General features: G+C 33.0%; 3 protein-coding genes across 4 annotated transcripts in view; 2 read left to right on the top strand and 1 right to left on the bottom strand.

Annotated features, from left to right (window-relative positions):
- Positions 1-22,873, top strand: part of LOC130621522 (uncharacterized) — a 91,989-nt gene that overhangs the window by 45,034 nt on the left and 24,082 nt on the right. The gene's annotated exons all lie outside the window — the stretch shown is intronic.
- LOC130621523 (uncharacterized) lies at positions 8,070-22,332 on the top strand. Its single transcript, XM_057436828.1, has 21 exons — positions 8,070-8,410; positions 10,275-10,675; positions 11,268-11,487; positions 11,879-12,096; positions 12,542-12,692; positions 12,864-13,020; positions 13,771-14,135; positions 14,623-14,868; positions 15,134-15,315; positions 15,536-15,618; positions 15,984-16,235; positions 17,105-17,207; positions 17,418-17,553; positions 18,128-18,185; positions 18,594-18,660; positions 18,884-18,957; positions 19,447-19,564; positions 20,119-20,160; positions 20,240-20,344; positions 21,490-21,664; positions 21,834-22,332. The coding sequence occupies exons 1-21, from the start codon at positions 8,350-8,352 to the stop codon at positions 22,106-22,108; spliced, it is 3,489 nt and encodes a 1,162-aa protein (XP_057292811.1). The 5' UTR covers positions 8,070-8,349; the 3' UTR covers positions 22,109-22,332.
- Positions 9,387-22,873, bottom strand: part of LOC130621549 (uncharacterized) — a 36,747-nt gene continuing 23,260 nt past the window's right edge. Inside the window, exons 2-3 of one of the 2 annotated variants that reach the window (XR_008980871.1) lie at positions 18,266-18,392; positions 9,387-10,014 (exon numbers count right to left, since the gene is read on the bottom strand). The gene's annotated coding sequence lies outside the window, so the exon portion shown is untranslated. The remainder of the gene's footprint in view (positions 10,015-18,265; positions 18,393-22,873) is intronic. The other variant, XR_008980872.1, reaches the window with a different exon arrangement.

Here is a 22,873-nt window from a genome sequence, read left to right as displayed (position 1 = left end):
TTCAGTTTATCCGTATAGCAAGTTCCTACAAAAGACAACAAAACATTTAAAATTTGCAACATTTTTTTAACGAAACGATTCAAATAGGATCTTTGTCATTGATGTTACTCTACATCCTCGCACATTCTCATTAACAGTTGGTAATAACGGATACTGACCGGTTTTGATGTTGTACTGTAAAAGACAAAGTCCAAGGTCAAAAGTACAGAACGATCTTGCGAGCTCTGTGCCCTTGACCTGTATCTGGTTTGCAAAAAATTTTCCTTTGTTTCCAAACAAAGCTATATTTAAGTTGCTATTTCTAATGCACGAAGGAATAAAAAAAGGGATGTTCGATTTTGATACTTTTCGAATTTAGGATCGTTCGATTTTAAACTTTTGTAAGTACACAAAACAAATTCGAATCATTGTTCATGTGTGAATTGAAACGAAAAGGTGGCTTTAAGTGAACCACTTATATTTTTTGTGTGCTATGAAAATGTTTTTTATTTGTTTACGTTTTTATGTTACCATTTTAATAATGGCTTCCAAAACCGGTTAGTATGGCTTCATACAAAGTCCTGTTTTAATAAGCCGTAAACCAATTAAATCATCGGTTTATTTCATACTAACCGGTTTTTTGTATCAGTCAGGTATAATAAGCAGGTCACTCCAAAGGTCAAGTACAAAACGCACTTTACAACTATATAGACAACCTGTTTATTAGTAATTGCTGTTTTTTAAATGAATTTGATATTTTTTGCTGCTATCTTCTTCAAAATTACTGATATAACACATAGGAAATATTTTTAGTTATATCTGGATTCGCAATTTGATAATAAAGATGATATTATATGCTGTTTTGCTCTCAGTACTTATAAGCGTTTTTACCGCCATTAGCTCGACTTTCGTATAAAAGTCAAGAATCAACAACCTGTTTTGTAGCGTTTTTAATAAATCGAGCATAACAGTAATCAGTAATTCATACCATTGAATTTCTCAATGATTTCATATTTTGTCCATTTGATGCATGGATACATTTCTTTCTCAATATCACATGAACACAAATCTGGAAGGAAAAAATAATGAAAGGAAGTTAGGGGATAACTGCATCTGAATTTTTTTATAGAATATGAATGGATAACGAATTTTATAACATAAAGTTATCAAACTCTTACTGGTTGGTTTCCGTGTTGTTGTTGTTGTTTTTCCATCTGTCGTGATAGTTCTATCTGTTGTTGCTATAGGTGAAACAGATGCCGTGGTGTCAGATGGCGTTATTTTTGATTGAGTTGTCGTTATACTGTCCGACACTAGTGGTGCTGTTGTTGGGGCTGATTCTAATGGCGTTGTTGTTTCTGAAGGAGTTGAAGTTAATTCTGTTGTTGTTGTTGTGGTGGAATCTGTATTTATCGTGTAAGGCGTCGTTGTTGCCGTGTAAGATTCAGTAGCAGGATTGGTGCAAACCGAAGCAGTTAATTTTTTGATCAAATTACTTGAGAGAAGCCCATTAAAATCGCCTGCCTTAATAACTGTATCTGCTCTACCAGTAATTTCAATTAGTTGAGTAAAATTTGCTCCCTCGACACAAACGGCGTATATTTCGATACCTTCATTTTGAATGGCCTTGGCTGTTTCTATCAATTGTTGCGGTCCGTCACCACGATTTGCTTCACCGTCTGTCATCAAAATGATCACTCTACTTGATGGAGGGGGTGTTCTCACTCCACAACCGCGATTGGTCAGAACGTCTTTACCTTTTTTCAACCCATCTTGAATGTTAGTAAATTGACCAAACTGTTGAAGAGACGATATTGCCGAATTCAGAGATACTTCGGATGTATGTTCGTCGCAATAAATTTCTTTTTTTGCCGTACCTGCAAAGGTTACTACCCCAATATGATTACCTTCTTGACTAACAGTGATTCTGTCTACCAATCCTTGAGCAAACTTTTTAACTTGACTCCATTGTTCTGGTAATATACTGCCAGATGCATCAAGTACAAGAGTAACTTCAGAATAACGACAAATATCTAAATACAAATGTCCTGATAATCTTGAAATGTTGCTAGTTTGGGTCTCTACAGTGTTGGGGGTCACAGTAAACTGCGAAACTTACCTGCCGTGATAACTTGTAAATATAACGTTGCTGCAAATGCAAATAAAATCTTCATGGTTTCTTCAAATGTCCTTGCAGTGTATTATTTGAGAGTTTATTTTGTTTTGAAGCTTTTAAGAGGGCATCATGTATTTATATGTATGGAAACTTAAGGCCCTTATGTAACATTTTTCCTGTTACTTCTGTCCTTTTCGTAATTTCTGAACTTTCTACACCGGTTTTCTTATCTTTGTGCATCCCTTTGCATGAATAAAACTAGCAAGGTAGTTTCTGTTACTTGTTCAGGATAAAAATGTATTAAACTTCTTCTGTTGTAGAGTTACAAATTGCTTTCTGTGGGTTAAGAAACTAGGCATTATTTATTTCCTTCCCCATAATTAAAAGGTATAGCTAACAGAGGGGTCATCGATAACGTCATACTACAGTTTTGACATTAATTGACATTGACCTTCAGAACAATTTATATGACGTAAGAATGACGTAATAATGGAAATTCCAGATATTGGAAAACATGTGCATTGGAAATCATTGCTTAGTGAGATAAAAACAATGATCCCCACATTACGGCAAAAGAAAAGAAAAGAATGAGTTGACTAAATTAAATGTCTGCTGATTTAGAATGCCTTCCAGATCTATATCAGGTGTATGTTGAATTAAATGTGAATTAAAAATGTTGGACGAGACCATAATTTTTAAGTTAACATACATCAGGCTTAGGTATTCATGTTAAATATTATAAGACTCAAGAAGTCAATTATTTTTTGGATCCTTTGTTTGAACTATCTGCATGTAGTAGTATACATGACAATCTTAAGTAGAGTAGTCTTTTTAATTGCGACTTAATACTGCGATTTTTCCGCTGCACAATCCAGGCGACTTTTCCTCTGTAGCGCAATTTAAACTTAATTTTCATACTGCGTAAAATTTAAATAAATCCGAAATTCTTGTTGTAAACAGATTTCACTTTTTCAGATTAACTTAAGATTATTAATTCATTCCATTTCATATCGGTGATTAAAAACGGCACTACAAATTATGAGAAACAAAAATCAAATATGCGTTAGGCGGCTGTTTCTGACAAAAATATTTTACATAATATTCTACTCGAGGGGTACAAAATTTTGATAAATGGACTTTTTGATCAACTACGATGTATTATAGAATTTTATAATTGGTTGTGGTAATTGAAGAAAAGGGGTAACGTTTCTACATTTTTTAAAATTATTGGGATGGGACAACTGCTTCTTTGATTGCCACAGGCCGACATAACCAAAAACTTTTTAAATTCAATCCAATGGTTCCTTCTATAGCAAATAATTAAAATTGCTAGCAAGCGTCTTCTCTTTTTTATGGGACAATTATGCGACAGAGCTTTTACACCAATGAAAATTGAGAACTTGTAATTATTTATTACGGAATAAAAGCAGTGTATTACAGAGCTTGTGTAAGAGAAAAAGAGAGAGAGAGAGAAGGAAGGTACTTTTGTCAACACAGCTGGAAACTGTATGATCAATAGGAACCATTAATTTGGTATCCGAAATGATTTTAAAAAATACTCATAGCGTAACATCATGTCTTTTTTCTAAGAAACGCAACAATTAATACTGGCTTTCAAGAATAACCTTATCATACCTTAACCAAGACTTAGAAATTGATATAAAACAGCATTTAATTAGAAAATCTGAAATTGGAAGTCTTATTAAATTGTTTTTTATTTTTGCAGTATAAGCACACATGATCAGAATCCATTGACAGCCAGTGGGTAAAAATAGTAAAAACATTAAGACAAAACAAAGAAATCATTTTTAAAGAAACTTGTGATAATCAAAATAAGTTTGCTTTTATGAATACCACCTACATGTATACAAACATCAGTCTCATCATTGTAAGTAAGAGGCTACTCTGACAGCAAAAAATTGGACAGAAATATCGTTTTTGACAAAACTAGTGAGAATTCAGTAACAAAATGCGCTAACGTTGATTTGTATACACTTTTAGAAAAAAAACAATGAATCCAAAAACTAACTTTTCGCAAATTTGGTTGGGACTCAGCATGTTCCTAAACTGTTTTTAGTTTCTAACCAAATCTATTGGGGAAATCAGGTCACAATGAAAAGAAAAATACTTCAAGCTACTTAGGCAATGCGTAATAGCCTAATTTTTTCATATATAGCATATAAAGTAGGATAAAGCAATAATAATAAATTTCCATCTTTTAAACTTCATTCAATTGTTTCATTTATAGCAGCTAAAAAGGCATTGAGTAGCCTGTCCATTGCGTTCTTTAGAATTTAAAGAGTTTTAACATTTGTTTTTTATAAACGGATCGTTTTATATGGATGATTGGACCTTAAGCTTCATCAATCTTCAACTTTTTCAAATTTTTGTGATTATTGGTGCTCCTTAATTTATATTAAAAAACTTTAACTCTCAAAATTATTTTTTTCCAATCTCGCGCATTCGAATTTTCGCGCACGTCCCGAAAATAAATATTTCGTGCAGATCCCCTTTTCACGCAACCTCTGCTCTGCGCGAAAATTTTATGAATTAGAATATTAACAGCATCAACAAGAATAATTTGTTGAATAATATATTTAACATCATTTAGTGTATTCTAGGCGCTAAGCTTCGACAGCTACAGCTGTCATCGATGAGCGATAATCGTAATCATTTTGGCTTTTTATTAGTTGGGGAGAAATAGCCAAAGATGAATTGGATCATAAACAGAATAAACTCACTTCTTCATGACATGATAGTAATTATATTATTCAATAACAATGGCTAAACAGATAAGTGGTAATATTTTTCAAAGAGTCATTCGTGTACCCAGAGCTGATCCTTTCTTATAAGTTTGGGATAAATTAAATTCAGCCTGAATTATGCTTAGCATTCGTAAAATCTGTGTGTGGATATATGCTTATGTGAAACTTATTTTAATAAATTTCTTAGATATGCGGGAAAAAAATTTCTAAATCAGTGCCAATGTAACCTAGGTCTTAATTTATTAGATCTAATCCATCCATAATTTTTTAAACTAGAAAATATATAAACTTTACCGATATTTTTTCGATTTAATTTTGATGCGGTAAAAAAATGCTGCCTTACGATTATGATTCGACAAAGTTGTAGCTAAAGGCAATGGTCTTGAAATGTCTTACAATGGTAGGAACGTATGGATGGCAGAATCAAAATTATGCTAAATAATATGTCTTTATTTCATGAACTCTATTGTGAAAAACGTTACACTGTGTCCAGATGTAGCTAAAAATAGTTAGAAACCCCGTTTGAATGTAATTCTACCAGACAGAAAAATACAACATTTAAAAGAATTCATGCGTGACACGGCGTACCTGCTGTTAAGTCACACACTAACCTGTCCTCCGGCTAGTCTATGCTAAAATACTTGCAGTACGTCTGTCCGTCTGTAAGCCAAAATGATAGTTGCAAATAGCTGAGGGTTTATTATAACCCCGTCCTTCTTTAAAAACAGAGCTGTTATGGTACGTTACTCACAGTTATTAACCTCCGTTCAGCCTTCCTAAGGAAGAGCGATGGGACTTCAAAAGTAGCTAGAATAGCCACAACCTCTTTATGTACCTTTTCAGGCTCTTAATGTTTTTTTTAGTTTGTTATTTATATTTTTATATTTTTTAAAGTTTAGTTGGACTTTATGTCACTGTTTTCACCTATCTACAAATTATATATGTATTTGTTTTGATGTTTTAGCCACATGGTTTTATCTATCTAACTATATCATAACCCTAGCTAACATATTACATTACTCGTAAATTTTAGCTACCTTTACTTCTAATTTTATATTTTGGTTAAAGTGCAAATACCTAGCTTGGTAGCTACAATCCAGATAATTTCTTTAATGCTTTTAACTCTGAGAATCTGGCTAGGTAGATCTTTGAGAGTATTACAAACCACATAGCAATTCAAAAAGTATGGGTAAATGGGCATTAGCAATCTCAGCATATTGTGCGAGCTTTAAAGCCTGTGTTTTATTCCAAACAACGATACTTTTTAAAATCACTATATTAATTATATCCGTTTTCTATCTTTCCGTAACACAAAATGGTACCCGGAGCAACAGCAAGTCATTTTCAATTAAGGTGAGCCCTGTTATCCGTTTCTTTGATGAGTATAACATGAAGTTCTAGCGATGCCTGGTCGGCGATGTTATGTCGTGTCGTGTCGTGGTCATCTTAAAAAAAGGTTTGCAGCTCTTTTTTGACCTTCTTGTTCTGTAACATCTTTCATTTTATATGTTTTTACAGGTTTGATAAATATATTGTCACGTTTTCTAGTCACATATAAATCCGAAACAAATCATTTTTAAGATTTCAGCTTAAACTAGATTTTGAGAAAGCATCTTGGTGCCAGCTAACTAGCTAGCCTTAGTTATTTCTATTTGATTTTTGTTTAGAGCCTTTTATCTTACAGTATTCTGATTTTTACTCACTTGCACCTAGGGTGGGGGCTGTCTAGCTAAAAAGGGAAAGTAGTCAAATACTGTTTGGCTGCAACAAAATTCTTAATTAATAATTCTCATGCTAAATGCAGTTACGTAACAACAGCAAACTTATTCCACGAAATAAAATTGCTAACTTATTGTTTTAGCTGAATGGAGGAACGTATCCTGTGTTTTTATTTAAACCAAAGTTACAAAAAAGTTTTTTTAAAAAAAGGTATTATGCCTATACGGATGTGTGGTACAGTTTAGCTGTACTAAGTGACCGGCCCGGTCTCACAATTAGTTTTTAAACTTTCATTGTAACTTATTCCAGAAAATAAAATAAAAAATGAACTGACTGTTTTTGGTGAGACATGATAGCAATGCGTTGTAAACTGTGTTTTTTATTTCGGCTAAGGTTGCGGAAAAGTTATTATTTTGAAGATATATCACACTTACAAACGATTTTCCACTAGGCGGTCTAAAGCGGCTATTGTTTTAAAACAATCCACTTCGATTGTTATTTTTTGATTTGCACTTGTCAAAAGCAGCAAAAGAGCGCGTAAACTTTTAAACGACAAAATAAAACTTCTCAAACAATTGTTGTTCTTCAATGAAGAAAAAGAAAGCAAAACAAATTCACTGAGATTGTTGCTCCATGTCATATTTGTGTGTTTGCCAGCCATCTTAAATTGAAAATTATTGTTTTGATGGCTCTCGCAAAAGTTGTTCATATCACGTGGTCTTCGAGAAATCGCGCTGAGCGGACCGCTTTTAGGAATTTTGGACTGAAAGAACAATAGAATGCCTTGTGGAAATTTGGCTTAAAACACTATATAGTGCGCTTGACCTGATGTACGACATAATTTTTACCTTTGCTGAAGCGCTTCAGCTGGATTTGTGGTACACCTAACGGCTCTTATTAAGAGCTCAACCACATAATTTTAAAAATATAAATCGTACCTATTTCGCCCTTATTTGGTCTAAATATTTCTTTTTTTTAAAAAAAGCCTTTTACAAGCCTACTTTAAAATGCCGAAATTGTGGAATAAGAAAGTAGATCTAAATCAAATAAAAATTATTTTGGTCTTATAATAATATGCGCATCTTAGATATTTTATCTTCAAGCAGAACGGCAGCTTGTCTATTTCGATCGTGTGTTCGGAGTTCGCAACTTAACCTTCGCAAACCTCATCTTTTGTAATTTTGATTGATTGATTTTTCTTCTTTTTTTTGGAAGGGAAGGGGCATAATGTAAAGCAAACTTCAACTTAAGATGCACCCAGAGTGCTTTCTTGTTTGTTATTTAAACCTTTCTTTTGATGTATCTTTTGCGTTCAGTCTTGAAGCCTTCCTGTGCGTGATTCCAATCTTAATTCATATCACTTCGCTATCTTTATTTACTCAATAAAAATTGGCATGTGTGTTGTGGAAATGGTAATTAATAATAAATGTTCAAGATGGTATCAAACTACACAGCAAGAAAAATAAAATAAAATTTCCAACTAATCTTAAAAATAGTATGCAAAGATATATAGCAATGAAGGTCTCAGCATGCAGCTGCCAGCAGCGGGGATCCTTCAACAAAACATTAAGCATAGTCACATGATCTGATGCGTGCATTGGAAATTTAAAAAAGGCAACATGCTGTAAAAAAATACGAGACAGACCAGTGAAAAATAAAATCAATCACAGAGCTTTATTTAACCAGTTTGACATATCTAGGAAATAAGAAACTGATTCAATAAATTCTAGTTTATATCTTCGCCGTGCTATTTTAAAACAAGCAAGATTGATGTGCGAAAACATGTTAAAGATATGCGCTGTTGCATTGGTGGTTATATTGAGTTTAACAAGTAAGTCAAACACCACTGTTGCTCCTGTATGTGGGTATTTATGCACTTAGGTAGTAATAACATTTCTTGAAGACAGTAAAACATTGTTTGTCTGGAAAATAAGATGTTGCTCTTATACGGTACGGGTTATTGTTTTCCGTGCTGATACATGCTAAGTTAATTTTCAAAATAATGAAATTTGAAATTGAAATAAAAAGCCCTAAAGGATTTCGAATTCTTATTTGCGTGTAACTTTGTTCCTTACACCTTTTGAGTTCGCCAGTAACCTGTTGTGTACAGAACTTTACAATGTTGTTCCGCCTTTTCAAATAAATAGGGACTATCCCATGGTGTTATCTTGAACTTGCAAAATGTTTCATTTAGCGCATGAGATACAGGCTAAAACAAGCCAACGCGATACTGTCAGCGTTACAAAGTTTACAATGTCACGACGTTAAAAGACTCAATAGACCCCCGAAAAAAGAATATTGGTTAAGAATAAACAGAAATTTATCTCAAATTTTTTTTGTCTTTGAAAAACTTCTTCCACTTGACAGTGTGGTAGCCAAAACTGGTTGTGAAAAATTACATGACTTGTTGAATTGAATAATTGATTGCGCTGACGAATTAAACTGGTACTTTATTAAACACGCTGAATAGAGTTTTTTCCGTCACTCGACGTTCTTCTGGCCTCCACTGCGGTGTATTGGCTATGGAGAATTAGTTTGGGCGCTCATGTAATATTCCAGGGGCGTAAAAAACGGAGAACCTTCCATTAATGCAATTTTAGAAATTCCAGATGATTTGTGAGATTTAGATTTATTAAAATACAGTTAAAAAAACAAATGTTACCCTTTGACGCAAAAAATTACAGTTATAAACGTTCGCAAAATTAAATCCTACAATTTCCTTGCTAAGAGTCAAATTTGCAAAAATAGATTCCGTAAAACTCTTCTTTTTCTGGACGATTAAATTACAAAAATTAATATTGCAAAAGTTTATCCCACGTTAATTTACACGCTTAAAATATAATGAAGACGGAATGCCACCCATATATTTCACAAGCCACCCCCGTTGAACAAGGGCTAGTTCTCGGTGCCTATTAAAAAACCTGGACACAAGTTTGCATTTAGTCCACGTTGCATACGCATGTTGGTTTTTGCAATTTCCGTGACATGAAAAGGAGAAGAAGAGGAAATTGGAGGGTTTAAACAGAAACTCGGATACGATTCGAAATTCCAATAAAGGAAAAGCAAAACGAAAAAATATATATTCACGTTTTTACACAACTGTAATTTTTTTATAATATAAAAGATTGTTTTAAGATCTAGTTTTTCCTTTTTACAATTTTTTCTGATTCTAGTCTAGCCTTTATATAGCTGATTGCATAATGCTGATTACATACAACCTTGATACGAAGCATAGAAAATGATTGACTCTCGTTGACTTTTCTTTGCAGCAAACCAACATTCTTGTCGTTTACACTCTGATAAAAGTTGAGCAATAAATGTTTGACAATGACACGAACTACAAGTAAGAGGTACACAGAACAATAGTGACTTAAGGCGAACAGGCAAACTTCAAGGCATGATTTATATGGCTTTCCGCTCTAAGGTCTGATAACCCTAAAACCGGATATTAAGCATAAAATGAAGAAGGTTTGAGCTTGTCATTAAACTATTAAAGACTAGTCAGTGGTCGTGGACAAATCCATGGTTTTGCCCGTCCTTTTTTACCGCATTTCATGTGTATCGCTTCTGTGGTTACAATTTTGCGGGACAGACAGACGTAAACAGGTATTATAATATAGATAAAATAAAATATGTTTCGTGTAATACGCTGTAAAAATTTTTTTTAAAAACTTTGTTTTTGTTTTCATTTTTAGATGAAAAGGTTGATGGAACCTACTCATTGAATCTTCAATCATGGCACTGCGGTCTTAACTACAAGACACCACGTGACTATAATTTGGGCCATAAATTTCCATTTGGGTTTTGCTTTAAAGACCCATCTCAGTTTTGTTTTAATCATGCAGTGACAATGAACGGCTGTAAACAGTACAATAACATGGGTTTATATTGCTGCATTATGGAGAATGTAAATGAAAAATATTTCCACTCAAGAAAATATAACCGTACAGAAGTTCACACGTGGCTTACTAAAGACAAGTTTCTATCCATAACGTCACTTTTTAAAAGAAACATTGTCATGTACAAATTTCTAATTATGGACATTGCAATAGCTAACATTGATACAAAAGAAGAATTGGCTGCATTCCTCTCCATTGTAAGTACTTGAAGTCTATATTTTGTAAGAAGAGTGATTTGCCATGAAACAAAGAAACAGAGGGGCTTTTCTAATTCCATTGACAACTCAGCCTTTTTGTCAGTCATTGATGAAAAGTAAGGCTGGCGTAGAGCAATTAAGTTCGTCAAAGATAGTACTGCAAAAACTAATTCCCTCAACGCAGCATTATATTTTTCGATAGAGCAATTAAAAAAGTTTTTATAAGCAACACAAAATGTTGGCCGAGACTTAGTGTTGCTCGAATTTTCCTTTTCTGTAACCTTAGCTATTGCTTCCGTGTTGCTTGTTGACTTCTTGGTAAGGTCAAATTTACATATTCCCTGCTCGGTTACGCTAGTGTTACAATAAAATTCAAACTTTTGTCTAATTAATTACTCTTTTCATGTGGATTTTACATTACTTTGTACGTTCTCTTTTTTATACTTACTTACCTCAAGCTTTGGTTTTTGTTTAGCTATTCCTTCGTTTTTTAAAGGATGTGAACATTATGTTACTTATATGACTTCAAAAATTCAAATATATCTTCTACATGTAATCACCTCTCTTTTTCTCTTTTAAATTAAACATCTAGGTATTTCTTGACACACACTTTCTGACCAATATGGAAGAACATTTGCCAGCAGATATAGCGAAGAATGTTACAAAGCATGGTGAAAATGATGACATCAAGTTTATTGGGCGTGGTGCAATACATGTGAAAGGAAGAAAGTTCTACCAATGGATAAGCCCAAAGTTAAACAAGCTTTTACGAAAAGAAGGAAAACACAATTTGACATTAATAAACGCCGTTGGTACGTGTAAATAGGTTTTTACAATGTTGGAAAATAAAATTCAATAACTTTGGGGATTTATTTTTAAGGATAAATTTGATCAGTAGTTACATATTTCGCTCTTGTCTCTTAAACAATTAGACTCCAAAGGTCGAGGATGGCCATAAAATTGACTTTAACGACAAAACATTGTCGGCAAAAAACCATGGTTACTTTGAGCTTTTTGAAAAATCTAGATATAAAACTTTGCGTGGTCGTTAATATTGACGAGCGATTATATACTAAACTTTTGTACAATGTTTTGTCTAATAAAGTAATGCCAGTAACAAAATAGCTAACCAACACCTATACTCTAGTAATTTCAAGGACACAGTTATACTCCCTGTACCAAATATTTATTCTCTTCTTATAGAGGCGCCGGAAGTATTACTTTTTCCAACATTTGCGTTCCGAACTGCTGCATATATCTGGGGTGAAAGTTATTCTTATGTTAAAGGGAAACCATTGGGTAAATTATATAAAAGGCTAGCTGTTGGAAGCTTGGAAAATATGGTCAAGATATTACATCATTTAAAAAATGATACCAAAGAACTGCCAGCTCTGTTAAACATATGGCAAAGAGTTAGAAAGGTGAGGAACTTTTAATGAAATTGGTGTTGTTTTTTTAAATGAATTTTGTCACTATGTTTTGCACATGCCGTACTCCATTAATATTTGCAGTCGTTGATCACAAAATTTTTTGTCGTTCTTTTTAAAATACCGTATCGGACTAAAATTGTCGATCAAAATTATTCGTTAAACATTTTCCGAAAACTAGAGAACTTATGATCATTTTCAAAAATCTCGTTTTTTGTTTCTTTATTTTTAGCTAATTTTCTTTGTAGATGTTAATAAAAATTTAAGTGAGCATTCTAATGCATACTTCGTGGGACAAAATATTTGTGGGACAATCTGTTTGTCCGGCTCGAAATATTTTGTCACTTTTTAAAGTAAAGTTTTAAAGTTTTTTTAAAGTTTTTTTTTCGGTAAGGTAATCATGCTAAAAGTTAAATTTGTATGTCACACATCTTTGTAGGTTTTAAATTGTCCTGGCAAAATCAAAACAGATGAAAAAAGACAAGGATCGTACCGTTGCCTATATGAACAACAATGTCGCAGTGGAATATTGACTGAAGACGATACTTTTTGCAACACGGGTGGATATCCAGAGAAGAAGCTTTGCTTAGGTAGACAGTTTCGGGATCTTAACTGCTAGTGCTGTGTCCATATGGTTGCTGAATTCATTGTCATATTTTGTGAAATGCCTAAATTCAACTCAGCACGTACTATGTCTGGTGCCAAGAGAATAAATTCAATCATTTAAATATTTTTATATTTTTCTTCTTTTATATTCTTAGAGCACACAAAGGATCTTCTTGTTGTGTTATTGTTCTATCCAGATTTTCCGCAAAATCAACACAAAAGCAAGGTTGAAGCTTTTGTTTCAAACATCTTTGCAAATTATACCCGTCAATCAAACATCAAAGTTGCTTTTTCCATCGATGGTTCATGTTCGTAAGTCATTATACATACATACATACATACGTACACATAAGTAAGTAACGGGAAGTTTTAACGTCCTTGGGGATTCCATCCTAACGGTTGGCTCTTCCTCCCGTCCGACTGATCTATGTTACATTACCGCCATAGATACGTATAGCATTGCTCTAACTTGCTTGCCTGCCACACAAGCCAGTTAGCGGTCAGTAGATGGCACCAAATGAGCTAACAACACTGCATTTAAAGTGCACCGAAGTGGGAATTCGAACCTGCCAACTTATTATAACAAGTCGAATGCGCTACCACTACACCATCTCCGCGTTCTTATGTATTCTTAGGATTTATTAGCTTTTCTGTTGTTCAAGGTACAAATTAAACGAGGACGCATCTTTAGGTTTTTCGCGAACACCTAATATTTCTTGATTTATTTTTTTTTGGATTTAAAGGTTTGGCGACACTAAAATTCAACAATTTCTGCAATTTTACATAAGAACAACATGCTAATGTGGTATTTGAATCGATTATGGAGATCTATCTGCGCTGAAATTCTAATCTAAGATTAGAACAAGGTTTACCTTTCAAAGCGATAATTTTATCAATCCAGCTTTTCCGTGTTTTTGTCTTCAAAACCGGCCCAAACAGAGGTGGCCCTAAACTTTTGTAGACCAAATTTTCTATACCATTTAAAATGTTTGTTACTTAGGGAAGATAAAATAACTGTATCCTTTCTTTTTTTCGGAATTCTGACTAACTTTGTATTTTTAGGATTAGCAGAGCCTTTTCAAAACCATCAAAATTGTATCAGTTTCTTCGTACAATGCCAAACTCGTTACCGATAAAACTATCCACAATGATCAACGCTACTGTAAAAACGTTAAAGGAAAGTCGACGAAGAAAAAACCATCACGAAAAGAAATACATTATCGCCATAGTATCAGACAAAGAGAAAGTATTCTCTGATGAAACTTTGGGACAGATAAATAATGCTGAAGATGAGAACATCCACGTTTATTCTCTATTTGCAGAACACGATAAACATTTTTATAGAATGGATAATAACCATACCATGTCTCTGCAAAGTCGTCAGTTAAACCTAAATCGAGATGATATTATTGAGAGGCTGTGCAATGGTATGTTGTGATATGCTTTTGTTATTGTTGTTGACAAAGGATGTGTTCGGCAAATGTAGTACAATGTATGGAATGGTAAAGGGTGCTTGTGTGACAGAATAGACCAATGATGACTTGTTGGAATATGTAGTTGTTTATTTGCAACTAAAATTTCTAAAATTATATTTAATGATTCTGTGTAAATGAAGAAATTAGCCTAATGTTTTTAACAAAAGGCAGGTTATATTCAGGTCCTGCATGATTCAACCCTTTTCCGGGCGAATTTTTGACGTAGTACTTTAAGCCCAACCCGATTTTTAATTTGACAGATCTTGGAAAGAACTTTTGAATGCCCCCAAACAAGATTAATCTTGACAAACAGCCTCTCCAAGTTGGGACATTTTTTATGCACTCATAAATAAAAAAATTGACTCCCTGAGACAGATTAAGATGCTTTACAAGACAGCTGCATTTCTTCTGCATCACATTTCCTCTTTTTATTTTTTAGATCCTTCCTTTATACCAACGGACATGCCGACACTGATTCGCTTGAAACAAAGAGAAAAACATACCTATGTTATCAAAGTAAAAGACTATCTGACAAAAGAAGGAAAGAAGAATGTAATGATCTACATAAGAAATTTGAAAGGAAAAATGACACATCAATTTGGAAAAATGAACTGGCCCTTACCTTTTGACAATGATGTGTCATACGATGGAGTACACACTGTGAGAAAATCGCTTCAAATGCATGGTAAGCATGAATTTCAAACAACTGTTCTGGAGCATTAAAAATCGGGTGGAAGTTAGTTTTTATTGTAACAGCCTTGAAAAATAGGACAAATTTTCTATCCAAGGCTTAGAAGGGACACTTTTTTTCTGGATATACTAAAAGTTATAAAGCGCATTCTTGCGTTTTCAAGAAAATTTGGTTTCATTAAACACAGCAAGACTTTTTTTAGCAAAAGAATGTTAAAAATGTAGTGTCGCATAATTAACGTAATAATTTTCTCCTTTAGATACATACGCACGCTTTGAAGGTGATCCATATACAATCAAAATGAAGTATTCATCAGAAAATAAAATATATGCATACAAACCAGATTCGTATGATGTGTATATACTGCTTGAAGGTGTCGAAGCAGATAATCTAGTCGAACTATTTCTCACAAAAGTTGAGTTTGATAAAGTTGAAATCCAGGTAATAAAATATGCCTTACATGTGGATTTTGTCAGTATCAGAGGCTGGAAATTTAACTATTTTAATGAAGGCATTCGGCGTACTTGTTAGCGTTTGTGTGCAGAGACAACACTTATATCATGGAAATGATGACATGGTCAGCAATAAATACGAAACACCCCGAAAAAACACCAGATGATGTATCATCATTTTATTTAAATATGATTTATTTTTTTTATAGAAACTACCAAACCCTTTAAAAGTGAGTTACATGATATCGATTTGTTTTCTCACAATGTTGGTGTTTACTTTTGTGCGACACAGGTATGCATATTAGTGTTTTTATTTATTCAGCGAGGACCTGCTACGGCAAATGATTAATTATTTTGAAATTATGTCTCAACAAAAGACTTTGGTTTTAATAAGAACAAATCAATAACATACGTACTTTTTACTTCTTTATTCTTGAAAACAAGTTTCTAGAACCTCGTTAATAAAGAACACTGATTGTGTGGAAGGTCACGAATGTAAAGAACATAACGTAGTAAAGATACCAAAGTAAAATTCAATATATCCAAAAAACCACGATATCATGATCCGTTTTTCTCAATTAATGTTCCCTGCGGAATTGTTTATTATGATTGTTTTTTTTTGAGATAATTTTGATGATAGCAATGTATTTCTTTTAGTTTAGCTTTAGTCACAAGACTGATAGACGGTATCCGACGGATGGCCAGTCAAACAGATGACGCGTCATGTCACTCAAAAGAAACAAAATGCAAATGGTGTTACCGCAGGTTATCAGATGATAAAGCGTATTTGATGCTGTATAATAGGGAAAATGGTACAGTAGACACTGAATATATTCGACGCAATTTATTCCTAACAGAACCTATACGAATGGAGAAAACACTGGATAAATGTATGGTCTGTCTAAATGGGTAAGTTATATATATATATAACCGAAAAATTGTCAGACATTTAAGCTATCACATCCAATTGCGCCATTCGCTACTCACAACAATTTATTCTTGCGATTTGATCCAATTTGGGTGTTTTGCAGAAATTTATCAACCCAAACAAAAATTTTAGGCATATGAAATTATGAACCTACGAATTATTTGGGCCAAGTTAGATTAATAAAAAATCGAATTTGTGGGTTACCTGCGAAATAAATTTTTTTCCCCTTTACATTGTATGATATGGAAAACAGACAATTAGTATCAAGTAAACTATTCCAAGCCATTTCATTATCATTAAAATTTTCATTTCTCTTCGTGAATAGAAGTTTTATTGTAGTCTAAAATTCTTATTCACAAAGAGCAAAATTCTAAAAGTATTTGTCGAAAATCACTTGATCTTTTAAGAGCCTAGCTAATTTTCTATCTAACTTCTAGCTAGATTTTTGTTATACTTTAAAAGTTATATTATTTTTTGAACCCATAATCCACACACGTCATATTAAAGGGCTAGGAGCGGTTTAGCCACAAGCTTTGAGCAAAAAAGCAATAATCTTAGGTTAAGATAAGCACCCCAGTCTAAATTATTAAAATATGGATAGCGGTATCTGCTTTACATAGGTCTTTATAAAGAAATAGATTAAGATCAGGGGTGCGCAAGTTTACAATCTGTTGATTTTTGATGAGGAAATGAAAAAGAAAATCCTGCCTGTCTGAATCAATGTTTTGTGGGGCGACCAGTTTTTGTGAAATTATTTTAGTTTTATCAAAAATACACGGTGAATAAAACTCAAATTTGGTGATTGTGCTAATTCAGTTCTGAAGTAAGATCACTAATGCTTTGTTTCCAGATTGGACTTCGTCTTCGTCAGTTCAATTCACTTTCTGAGAATAATAATGTTAATTATTATGGAAAGTATTATTTTCGCTGGGATTTATCGAGTGGATATGCAGGTGAGTAAAACCATTAAATCTATTAAAAATTTAGTGAAACCTATATTTCGCTGCTTTACTATAACTTGGGGTATTTGTGACACGTAATTGTCCATATCCGTCTTGTAATCGATAACCTATAACTTGCAACGTATTAAATTTTTATAGTAATAACGCAAGAGGTACCAATTTATTTTCTAGCTTTCACCTTAACTTATTGTTATTGTCTAGACTCACTGCAATGTTTCTTCTGGCTTTCTGACGTTTTTTATTCAAATGGTCATTTTACTATGCACTAATGAAATGTTATACTATTGTGGATGGAGAGAGATGGCTAAAAATAAAAAATGGTGGAGTACAATGACTGGTAATTTATTATTCCTAAGTTCTAACTATAGTGTTCTGCTAGTGGGTTTTATTATCGATAGCCAGAAGCCGAACGAGAGCCTGCTCGTCTCGTTTCAGTTCTGGTTTGACTTTAATCTATAAGTTGTCACGCTGCCATCTATATTATAATGCCCGTATACATCTGTCCGTCCGTCTGTCTGTCACGCAAAATGGTAGCTTAGCTGCGACGGGCGAACCCGTGGATTTTTCCTCGGGCTAACGACTAGTTACTATTTAAAGCATTAAAGTTAAAAAAGTTTGTTGCCAAAATGATCAAAATAAAAAAAATACGATCATAACTGTTAACTACTCTAATTTTTAATTTTAATACTTTTTTCCAAGCTAACCACCCACCCACCCACCCAATGTAATACACATCTTCCAACACATACCAGCTGTACATTATTGACAAGGTGATTAAGCAATTACAAGAGGTAGCCCAAATGTAAAAATTATTATATCCATGACTGTTATACTGAAGTATATTGATTATGAATGTTCTTTAAATAATAACGAGTAATAAACAGTCTTGTTATTACTGCTTTTGTTTATAGGATTTTGCATTGCATTTTCAATTACCATTGAATCAACACGAGATACGCATAAAAGAAGGTGAGTTGTGTTTGATTTTAAGTCTTTTTGGTTGGACATGAAGCGATACAACATAATAGAGGTAGTGAAATATGAAATACCTTGTGTGTGACGTACGAATGAGCTGTATGTTACTTCTTCTTGCACACTTTCCTTTCATATTATTTTAATCATGGATAATAATCAAAAAGAGTTTCATTCTTCGCAATTGGTAATAGTTTATTATATCTAAACAAGGTATAAAAAATTATAACGAACACTGACGAAATAATTTAGGTAAAACTTTTCGAATAACATCAAAAGAATTCAATGCGCACAAAATATCTAATGTTCCAAAATGTTTCTGCGTCAACGTTTGTTATTATCACCAATTTGCATCAAAGTATAAAGTGAACACAGGACATTAACAACAATTTTCTTTTGTTTTAGTTGCTGGCCACTTTCAAACGACATTCCGGGATATGTTACATTGGCTTGCGTTTTGATGCTGACAATGGTACATGCATTTAACATTTTAATAACAAGAATTTATTTATCCATGTTCTCGTTTTTAATTCTCATTACCACCAATTTAAGTTTAATAAAAATAAAAAGGTTTCTGCCTCTTCTGAATTTATTGTCGCAAGAAAAAAATAAGAAAAGATAAAGACACGCTTGAAACTTTTTCGCTATTTTGTGGAGTTTAAAAGACAGAAAAATAATAGCTTATTTTGTTTTAGGTTTTCTTTATCCTGAGTATCTACTATATTTGGAATAATGACAAGCGCTGTTCAACCATAACATATTACTGTCTGTAAGTAATCGCATGTTTTCCGTCAGTCTAAAAATAATATGCAACGCCAAAAACACTGATCTTGTTTACTCCACGCTGTCAGAAAGATTGCAAAAGCAAATGAAAAGCATAAAATAAAACTGTGGGGAAAAGTGGAAAAAAGTGGTTAATAGAGCAGAGAAAATGAGGACAGACTGATTTCTAATTTTTACTCGACTATTTTATATATTTTCCTTTGCTTAGTACTCTGTATATTTTTTTCTGAATAGATGCAATTATTTTCCATTCATAAATCCGCTTCACGACCCTTGTATAAAGCAGTTCTGTTAAAATAAACTTGAACACAATTACCAGAATAAAAATGTCGATTTTCTTGTTTCAGTTATTCTTTTTGTAACACAACGTCAGCTTTCTAAATTGTGTCGAAAGAATTTGTTTTTGCGATTCAGAAAAAGTACGTTTTTCACGAAGATTTAATTTAGTGAACTGGAGCCAAAAAATTTTTTTTAGGATGCTGATTTTATTGATGATATTCTTGTTGGCTGTAATCTTGGTGCAAAAAGAATCTCTTGAAAATCCACATAAATTTGCAACCGTTTTGTCCTTCTCAATTTTAAATTGTTTTACAGTAAGTATCTATCGATAATGAGATAACAAGACTTTTTCTTACATGTGTTTTAAAATCATAGGGAAGTTAAAGGATGCAGGCCTCTTTGTGTGTCTTAACACTTTTGGTAGAAAATAACAACGTAACATGACCTAATACAATGTCATGCATGATGTATTGTAAAGGAGGCTCAAATGTTGAACATCGTTTAACAAGCAGTTATAAACACTGTTTTTAGATTAGACATACGCGCTTCAAAGTTGTCCAAGTTTACTTGCCAATGTTGACCAACGAACTTACAAAGACATTAAGCACTGAAAAAAGGACTTGGGCTCACAAACCAACCTTTGGCTTACAAACAAACTTAGTACTTACTAGCTGACTTTGATGTTCACAAAGGGAGTTGGAACTTAAGATCTCAGGCCATTTGTTTTGATTGAAGATCTTACCTTTCCCCACCAGGACTAGTGGATTTTTAATCATCATGTGACATTAACTCAAAACAGATGACACACCGCACAAAACAACATAACTGCGCAAGAAAATGTAATAAACTTTATCAAATGTATTTTTAGATGTTGTTGGCATTCAATTTTACACTGGCAGTTCAAGCAAAGGTGCTATTTACTTTTTCAAAATATCTTTATAAGGCTTATGAATTCTGCAATTAAACTGACAAATTTTTTTTAATTGTAGGCACAAAATTCTTGTACGAGCAGTAAGCTCACACTTGCCTCAAACGAGTTTTTAAAAAGCAACATCAAAACACAACAACAGCAGTTTGACAAAGCATTAGATGAGGTATGATTCTTACTAATTTAAATTAATAGACCAAATATATATTTTAAACGAGATATCAACGTTTTAAGGACAAATTGTCATTACGAATTAGGTATGACATTAGAGTACTAAGCGAGAAACGAAAGTTTATTGTCGCAAAACATCTTAAAATGGGATAAGCGCAATGATATTCTCGCATACCTTTCTAACTCTGTAATTTCTTGTTGCACCCTTTTTGTGTAAAGTTTCGCTAACCATTAACTATTTAAACCGGACAGAAGTACATCACGTAAACTTCCTTAAAGGCCAATTGTCCATCTATCACTTATAGAAATGCCAAACACTTTAGTGGGATTTACAGCTTCAAATATTGCCAGTGACCTCCACTCTTCTGTGTTTGATTATCCTGCTAACATAAAAATGTCGAGCGAACAAGGAAACAAGTCAAAGTGGAACATATATTAGCATTGGTGTCGAATTAGTTATATTTTTTGCACGAAAGAAATCTCCAAGTTATAAGTAGCATGAAGATTCTAAGGAAAGTTTTTAAAAAACTTTTTTTAATCTGAAATTCATTAGACTTTTATTATGCGACGCTCAAAATACTTTTGCTAATAACAATAAAGTAAAATGGTTCTAACATAGGCAGTTAATTGTCAGAGCTCTCAATGGAGAAAAAAAGTTCAGAAGATTGCATAAAAAACATAATCCAAAAAATTTATCTTCGCAAAGATTATTTTCGCAAAAATTATTTTACGTCTTTTAAATACAAAATAAACTGCAAAAAATTCTCCCCTTAAAGTAGTGTAAAAGCCAGTCAATGAGGATAGTTATGCAGCTGCTTTATCAAAACAATGGCATGCATCGTAACAATTTTCGCTAAAATAAACTTTGGTTTTAATCTTAATGCACAATATATTTTGTTTTACTTTGACTTTATTGAATCGGACCTAAATTCAGTAGCGTTTTTGATCCTTTGATATTCTGGTTATACTACAGCATTTGCAGCTTATAACATTTTACATATTTCAATCTTGTTAAAAAAGAGCAGTTGTGGATGTTCATATTTAAATTAAATCATTAGTTAGACTACGGAGCAGAAAAACAAAGTGACACTTCGTGATGACCGTTTAAAGTTCACCCTTATTATTTTATTCTATTTTTAGGCAGCAGACGAAGAAAAATGCAACCGAAGAAGCAGTTTTATTTTAACAAACAAAGATCAATCGAAACAGTCCCTGAAAAAACTTTCTATTTTACCATCGAAGCCCCCTTCATACACATCTCACGCACCAAATGAAATGAATTCCATTAGTTTACCTAACTATACAATACAATCAGGTATTTTATCAATTTCTGTAAGTTTTGTATATATATGAACAAATCATAAAAAACTTATTATTTACTGTTGATCAATTTATTATTTCCTAAAGTTATTATAAGGACAATCTTTTGACTCCGTGCCTGGAATGGGAAAATGATTAACTTTACTATTAAATTACTTTTTTAGTGTTATGTAGTTCGAACTCATCCATATGCAACGAATTGGAAAATGACATCTGCAATGACGTTGAAATCATCGTTCGGAAACGTCCGCGGAGCGCATCTGCAACAGTCCATGATGCGAAATACTTAGACGCTCCAAATGATATGCTGCAGTCAAAATCTGCTGAACTTTATAAACGTGCGAAACTTCAGCGTGAGGCCAGTGACAATGAAACATATACATTTGTCACACGCACACCACCTGTTATTGAAATACATCATGGTTCTGATGCAGAGTAAGCGTGGAGTTACATCTTTAACTTAATTCCAGAATATGACGTTGGGATATTTGTCGTAATTTATTTAGAGCAAAAAGCAACGAAGTGCTAACGAGCTAATTAATATAAGTATCTCATTTGTTGGAATATGTGATTTCAAAACTATTTTTAACGGTGGATGAAAAATATGTGTGTATCAGAGATATATTCCAGAAAAAATAAAGCGTCGCATTGCATATCAGAAAATGGTTTTTAAAAGAAAATAATAAAAGATGTTAACCACAGCTCATTCCCTACATAAAAAAGCTTAACTAATACTCTAAATAAGCATAAAAAAGCTGTAAAGATATTTAAGTATATTTAAACCAGATATCGCTTTTGCTTTTAATTTAGACGGAAAGTCGGGTACATTATCTAAAAAAATATTTCCATGTACACCAACATTTAATTACTGTCGAAATGCTCACGGTAGAAAAAGTATCTGCTTCATAGAGGTGTTCGATTTGGAGAGGTTGCTCTGAAAGATTTTCTTAAGAATTCGTACTGGAAATATCAATCTAACCCACCTTAATATGGATTAGCGTATAGTTGATCAAATACACTGGACAATTTATTCCTACTAAGTTAAAAGTTAACACAGCATAAATGCCATTCATCTAACAAAAAATATTACTCTGATGATTTTCTTAGAAAATTTTGGTCATGATATTGGGTCACGTCGTTAATGAATTTTCACTGTCTTCTTTTTAATAAAGAACAATATTAAACAAAAAAGGACTCAAATATC

This window comes from Hydractinia symbiolongicarpus, chromosome 12 (genome assembly GCF_029227915.1).
Source record: "Hydractinia symbiolongicarpus strain clone_291-10 chromosome 12, HSymV2.1, whole genome shotgun sequence".
NCBI classification, from domain to species: Eukaryota; Metazoa; Cnidaria; class Hydrozoa; order Anthoathecata; family Hydractiniidae; genus Hydractinia; species Hydractinia symbiolongicarpus.
Note: the sequence above shows the minus strand (reverse complement) of the source record. Positions and strands in the feature narration are given on the sequence as shown.